Raw genomic sequence first — 7637 nt, 5'->3', positions numbered from 1 at the left:
CACACACACACACACACCCTCGTCTCGTATTGGCGCCCGAGTTGCCAGCTAACAATTAGCGACACTAGCTGCCAACTAGCGATTATTTCACTAGTTCCCAGTTAGTAATTAGCGGTGCTAACCATTAATGGTGCAAACTGTCAGCTAGCAATTATTTCACTAGTGACTGGCTAGAGATTAGCGCTCTAGTTGAACGCTGGCAATTAGCACAGTAGTTGCCAGCTAACAATTAGCGACACTAGCTGCCAACTAGCGATTATTTCACTAGTTCCCAGTTAGTAATTAGCGGTGCTAACCATTAATGGTGCAAACTGTCAGCTAGCAATTATTTCACTAGTGACTGGCTAGAGATTAGCGCTCTAGTTGAACGCTGGCAATTAGCACAGTAGTTGCCAGCTAACAATTAGCGTTGCTAGCAAATAATGGTGCTAGTTGCCAGCCGGCGATTATTTCACTGGTACTATAGCACTTGTTGACAGCTAGTGATTAACGCACTAGTTGACAGCTAGCGATTAGCGTTCCCGTTTTCCAGCTGACGAGTAGCGGTGCTAGCAATTAACAGTGCTAGATGTTAGCTAGCAATTGTCTCACTCGCTGACAGCTAGTGATTAATGCACTAGTTGCCAGCCAGCAATTAGCAGTGACGGCCGCCAGATAGTGATTATTTCATTAGTTGCCAGATAGCTATTGGCGCTTTAGTTTCCAGCTAGCAATTAGCGGCGCGAGCGATTAATGGTGCAAGCTCTCAGTTATCTATTATTTCCAGGTTGAGATTAGCGCTCTAGCTACAAGCTAGCGATTATTTCACTAGTTCTCAGCGTGTGATTATTTCCCCAGTTGCCAGCTAGCGATTGACACACTGGTTGATAGCTTGCGATTAGCGCACTAGCTGTCAGCTATTGATTATTGCAATAGTGGCCAGCTAGCGATGAGCGATCTTGTGTCCAGCTAGCAATTAGAAGAGCTAGGCGTCAGCTAGCAAATACTTCACTAGCTATCAGCTAACATTTAACGTTCTACTGGCCAGCTACCGATTAGCGGTGCTAGTTGCCAGCTAGCGATCAGTGCACGAGCTGTAGCATTTGAATATCTTAGTTTAGCACGACAACAAAATACAAAACACCTTTAGAAGCAGTTTCATTTAAAAAATACATTTACAAAGGAAATATAAGTAGAGCAAGGGTGTCCATTTGTTTTGGCGGTGCCATTTTGTTTTTTTAATTTAATAAAAATTAAATGCTAATAAAACTTTATGTATATCATTTCCTCGTTACATTACGTCAATTTGCTTACTTTTTGGGGGTTTATTTGTCCAAACTTTGGACACCCCTGAATGTAGGAGGTCCTCTCTGCATCAGTTTGGGGGTCCTTGGCGTGGAAAACACTTAAGACCCCGGCACTAAGCTATCAGCTTTGCTAGCACGGAGGAGGTGGATGGTAAGAGGTGGATGGTAATGGCGGACTCCACCCTCCTTAAGTCGAACGTACGGAGTCGGGGAGTTTTTCCTCAATCGATACGCTACACAAACGTCCCAGAAGTGCTCTAAGGTCGACAACTCGCCAGCCCGACAACTAGCTGTCTTCTCATGTCTAAAACTCCTCATCCCGCCGCATCAATATCTCGCTAAACGGTGCCTGTGCGGGAGCGGCGGCGGTGCAGGCGGAGGCGTGCAATGAACGTTTGGGTGAAAGGCAGTTTGATGGAATTAGGGAAGCGAGAGTTTGCGGGCGTCTGCTCGCCGAGAGATAACTTTGCCACGCCGTGTCGCTAATGAGGTAGTTTTTCCCTCTTCTTTTGTTCGCTCCTCAACCTTTCATTCAGCCTGCCAGGACCAAAGCGCCCAGCGGGGGGGAAGTCTAGCTGGATTCTCCCCAAATCAAATTAGAAGAAGAAACCTTTTCAAAGTAAAAGCACACCTTGGAGGAACTGAGAGAAAAGGTGTCCTGCTACATTAAAAACCAAAACTTTATAGTCTTGTTGGCGTCCAACCTTTTTTTTTTCTCCCTCTGACGGTTGGCTTCCGCCTACATCTTCTGTTGGGCAGAGACGCCCTTCCAGTAGTCTAAAATATCGTGAAGGTCCTCGTCCTTGGCAAACTGCACCTTCTTCCGCAGGGCGTGGCCCGCCGCTATATAAGACGCCTCCTCCCTTTTCTTGTAAGGGCGGAATCGCTCCCAGATCCTCAGCGTGCTCTCCGAGGAATACTCCGGACTGGAGGAGTAGCCCGAGTTGTAGTGGTGGTGGTGGCGGGAGGGCGAGAGCTGGGAGTAGGCGGCCGTGGCATCCCTCTTGGAGCGCCCCAGTGGCTTGAGGAAGGACGCCTTCTGGGCCGGCGAGGGCGACTCGCTGCCGCCCTCGTAGTAGAGAGCGGGGAAGGAATGGCGGTGTTCGGAGCTGTGGTAATCGGGCTGAACCTCCAGGTGGTGCTGCTGACCGGCCGCCACACCTCGACCTCCACCGCCGTTACTACACGCCATGCCACCGCCGTTCACGCTCACCCCGCTGCCATTGACGCCGTTGCAGCCCCCTACTCCGCCTGCGCTCCTGCCACAGCCGACGGGGCTGTTCTTTTCCGACGGGTACTTGGGCGGGTCGCTGCGCTGCTCGGGAACGTCCATGCTGAAAACCCTGGTGCTCTTGACGGTTGCCCCGGCAGGGGGCCCGCAGCGGTTCTTTGCCACGGCAGTGTCAGCACTCAACTGCCTCTGCAGAGGTCTCACCGCGTTGGCCGGGGGCGGGTCACGGTACGGAGGGGAGAGGAACCCTCCGCCGCTGATGCCGGGCCGCTCCGACAGGGGCATCACCAGGGGTACGGGGGCCATGGAGGGTGGGAGTGGCTTCTGGTGAAGCTGAGGCGCGGCTTGAGGATGAGACTTCGGGTGCACTTTCGGGGAGGACGCCATGATCGCCTGATCTCCCGGTGAGAGGGGCAGCAGATTCCGGGAGTGGGACGCGAGGCAGACTTGAGGCTGTGCGGAGGACACTGGGTTGTTATCCGCCGTAGCGATGACGTTGGCTGAGGCGTCCAGTTTCAGGGCATCAATGCAGTTGTTGATGATCTGGTTGACCTTGTCCACCTCCTTGGCGATGGTGGAGATCTCGGAGGCAGAGCCACGGCCGTCATCGTCGGAATCCTCCGCCACGTCCGTCCCGTTTTCCGCCGCGCCTCTCATATCCAAACCGATTTCCCCCGCCGGACACCCCGCCAATATCTCTCCCTCCCTGCCCTCCAGAATCCCTCCAGCGGTCCTCACGTCCATGTAACTCCCCTTGGCGGTCATCGCCTCGGAGTAGGCGGAGGCCATCTTCTCCACCTGCGGCAAGCTGGAAAGGCGCGAGGAGGTGGTGTTGGCGGAGCCGTGGAGCATGCCCGTGCTCGAGGACGCCGACGGGGGCAGCTTGCTCCCCGCCCCGCCTCCGTGGTGGTGCTGGTGGTGGGCTTGCTCCTGGAGGCGCTGCATGGCGGCCGGGTCATTAGCCACCGCCGCCGCCGCCTCCGGACCGTACCTGAAAGATGAGGATGACATTCTGTTTCATCGCCTAATTAACCGTTTTGATTTTGCATTCTCATGATCTCCCCGTAGTCGTGCTAATTACAATTATCTTTTAATTAAAAGCACAAACCACAAAGACATCAAAGCCTGCAGAAAACAAGATTAGAATTTTAAAAACTGACGAAAAAGTAATTATTAAAAATAACCTGCGGTTTGTCTGTAGGATAAAAACTGATCAAGAGTCACTATAAAAAATGGGTTTTACTCCATAATACTGTACAAACTCACATCATGTATCTAAATATTGACGTATGAGTTACACTAGGGGTGTCCCAAAGCCGACATCAGTCCGATATCAGTATAAAAACCAGGCATCGCACAGGGATGTTCCGACCATGCCGATCCATGACTGCTGGTATCAACCCATACCGATCACATGTATTAACTGTAAATATTTTAACCTATTTATTGCGATTGCTATTGAAAGTGTGACAATATCAACACAATCTTTAAACTACCCAACTAGTCTCTTTTATTAAATACCATTTTTGGATCAAATTAAGGAGCCTTAGTTGGACATTCACATATAGACTGGGTTAACAGCTCTCTCACGAGAAGAGGCAATAAATTCAGACTTGGGAATGCAAAAGTGATAGCTCTATCCTGGAGGAGAGACTTCTTGTCTATCTTCACGTCAACATTTAAGTTACAACTTATAGAGGTTGTTATCCCCTCACTTGCACGTGAACATCTCCTTACATGGTCAGGTTGTACTCTCCTAAATTAACACATCCAGACAGAGAAAGAATGAATATAAGAAGGTGGTTCGGCTCCTCCAAGTTAGGAGTGCCTCATTTTCTTGACCTGACCTCCTCCAGGTCCGTGAGTTCATGAAAGTGTTACCGATCGCGGTTTTGTGCTAATTTCAATTAATAACGGAAATACTAAGCATGGGAAGTTTTACCGAGTTTTATTACTATACTGTTTATCCTAAAATCTTCCTGGCTACGGCAAAACATTTAGGACAACCTGAAATGAATGCATACTGGCAAACAATACTCTAAAGTGTAAAAAAACAGGATATAACAAGTAAATATGACACAGACTACGCACAAGTACTTCGATCCAGCATGCAGAGCCAACATGATAAAAACAACCCCTTTGATCAAACCTTTTCTAACACTACAAAATAATACAAGTACTGTAAGTGGTATTCTGATCATATCGGCTCAATATCAGTACCAGCAGATGGTCAAGGCCTGGTATCATATAAAGTTGTAACGGGACACCCCAAAATAAAAAATATGAATGAATCACATTCAAGAACTTATCCAAGTATCTCAAAGGCGGTGGTACCTCATCTCCAAGATGGTTTTCTTGACACTCAGAGCTTTCTCCTTCTCTTCGTGGATGCGTCGCCGTCTCAGGCAGTAGTAGACGCACCCGAGCACGATGACCATACCAAAGAGGCACCCCAAGATGGTCATGATGTAGTGCGTCGTGGTGGACGGATTGCTTCGGGGGTCCGCCAGTCCAATCGCCCGCGTGGCGAAGGACAAGCACGTGTGGTTGTAGCGCTGGGACTTGCTGACGGAGGCCACGCAGTACGTGTAGTTGGTGTGCGGGCGCAGCTTATCCAAATTGATTTTCTCATTCGTGGTCTTGAGGGGCATGATGTCCGCCACAAAGGTGTTGTTGTACTGCGACAGGACGTACATCTTGCTGTAGGGTCGCGGTAATCGCACCACGACGGAAGCAGTGAAGAACGAGACGCTCCTGAGCCTTAAAGAGATCTGATGGTTGTAGGTGGGATCGGGGGTAGACGCGAAGCTCGGCTGGTGGTACAAGCCCGGGTCTGGGTTGTCCAGACCCATGCCGGAGCCATCAAGATCCGGTCCGGTGGACGATAGCCCTGGAATTATGACACCGTCCTGACACCTGTTCGACAGGATGACTCTGGCGTTCCTCCCGTGTCCCGGCAACGGACTCAGGAGAGGATAGCCGTTGAATTCTCGAGGGGTCTCGCACTGGAGGCGGTCGTAGGTGTGAGTGACGTTGTTGAACATCTCCAGCCAGGTGAGGAAGCTGTAGAGGTCGCAGCCGCAGTGGAAGGGGTTTCCCACGAGCTCGCATACGATCAGCCGGTTGAGGACGGTGAAGGTAGACGGGTCCAGGCGGGACAGCTTATTGGAGGACAGGTCGAGGCTGCTCAGGCTGGGACTTTCCCAGAAGGCATTGGCGGCGATGACCTCGATGAGGTTGTGCTGAAGGAAGAGGCACTGCATTCGACCCAGTCCTCGTAACATGCCCTCGGTCAGGTTGGTCAGCTTGTTGTAGCCCAGCTGCAGAACCTGACCAGGAAGAAAAGCAACTTTCAACAACACGTAAACCACGCTCCAAAGACAAAATGCTTCAAGCTAAGACAGTTTCAGAAATCCCAATTTCCTGGAATTCCAACGAGTTGGAACGAAGTATCATTTCCTAAAGATCTTTTCAAAGTTGGAAATAATTGTCACGGCCCTTTACTCTGTTTTGGAGAAGTTCTTTCTGGGCAGAGCCGTAGTAATTGGAGCCACCTGAGCTACCAAACTAACATTCTGTCCCTCTGCTACTCCAGGTCGCCACCTTTTGTACTATTTGCTTTGGTTTAGAGTTTGATATAATTTATAGGAAACATTATTTTAATTGGCCTATACCAGGGGTCGGCAACCCGCGGCTCCGGAGCCGCATGCGGCTCCTTGACCACTCTGATGCGGCTCAGCTACATACATGCCGACCCCCCCGATTTTCCCAGGAGGTTTATGGATCTCAGTGTCTCTCCTAGAAAACTCCCAGGGAAAAAATAATCCTATTTACACTCTAATTACTAAATAAAGGGCGTGCCCTAATTGCACTGCAGTAATTGTCCTCTATAGCATTTACATACAGCGTGCCAGTCCAGCCACATGTTGCATGTTGTTATTACTTGCACACACAGGAGACAGCAAAGCATACTTACTCATCAGCCACACAGCTTACACTGACGGTAGCCGTATCAAACAACTTTAACATTGTTACGTTACAAATATGCGCCACACTGTGAACCCACACCAAAAAAGAATGAAAAACACATTTCTGGAGATCATCCCACCGTAACACAACATAAACACAACACAACCATTACCCAGAATCCCATGCAGCCCTAACTCTTCCGGTCTACATTATACACCCCCGCTACCACCAAATCTCCCCACACATCAACCCCCCCCCCCTCTTCGTGCGTTGGTTGAGCGGAAGAGTTAGGGCTGCATGGGATTCTGGGTATTGTTACAGTCAGTGTAAGATGTGTGGCTGCTGAGCTAGTACGCCTTGCTGTCACTTACGTGAGCAAGCTGAAACTGCATTCTACGTGTGGTCGAGCAGGTACACTGTTAGGGCAGACTGTAGAGGGCGCCAAATGCAGTGTCATCACTCCCTGATATTCGGGAGTCTCCCGGGAAAAATGAGAGGGTTGGCAAGTATGACGCTATCAAGCGCCATTCATTCAAAACTCGCGGGCTGCACTAACATCAAATTTCCACATTAAAGTGCGTGCCGGTGCGTGTGTCGGAGACCCCTGGTTAACATAGCACAAAGCATTTAAGCTTTTTATGCGGTGTTTTTCATTTAAAAAAATTTTTTGTGGCTCCCATTACTTTCTTTAATTTGTGAAACTTGCCAAAATGGCTCTTTGAGTGGTAAAGGTTGCCGACCCCTGGCCTATACCTTATTGTCTCTGCTCACTTTTTGTCATGTGACAAATAGGGGCTTGTCCGGGGTGTGATGATAGCGGAGTATGAGATCGATAACATTGTTGTACAAATATGGTTATACTAATTTTAGCTTTCTGAGTCACCTGGTAAATCATGAGGACTGGAATGTGTTTGTTTCACAGTTTCTCCCTTGGCTCTTCCTCCCCTCTCCGTGTCTGCCCTGCTTTCCTCTTTGTCTCGTCCTGTCTAACTTTCTTGTTGCCTCTTTATGCACTGCTCTCCAAAATGTAAACAATGGAATCGATCAACCACAGAGTCGACAAGATCTTGAGTTCAAGGGAACCTGCCTGTCTTGTCGGAACGGTTGTTGTTTAGACACACGACGGGCTCTTGGGAGAAGAGGAGTGCCGC

At 49.6% G+C, this 7637-nt stretch overlaps 1 protein-coding gene across 1 annotated transcript in view; it reads right to left on the bottom strand.

Moving 5' to 3' along the window:
* Window positions 1-1163: 1163 nt before the first annotated feature.
* The window catches only part of LOC133633486 (protein phosphatase 1 regulatory subunit 29-like), a 9684-nt gene continuing 3210 nt past the window's right edge, over window positions 1164-7637 (bottom strand). The window contains exons 3-4 of the mRNA XM_062026020.1: window positions 4852-5846; window positions 1164-3508 (exon numbers count right to left, since the gene is read on the bottom strand). Coding sequence (XP_061882004.1) covers window positions 2026-3508; window positions 4852-5846 — 2478 coding nt within the window. The 3' untranslated portion in view covers window positions 1164-2025. The remainder of the gene's footprint in view (window positions 3509-4851; window positions 5847-7637) is intronic.

This window comes from Entelurus aequoreus, linkage group LG18 (assembly GCF_033978785.1).
Source record: "Entelurus aequoreus isolate RoL-2023_Sb linkage group LG18, RoL_Eaeq_v1.1, whole genome shotgun sequence".
Taxonomy (NCBI): Eukaryota; Metazoa; Chordata; class Actinopteri; order Syngnathiformes; family Syngnathidae; genus Entelurus; species Entelurus aequoreus.
Note: the sequence above shows the minus strand (reverse complement) of the source record. Positions and strands in the feature narration are given on the sequence as shown.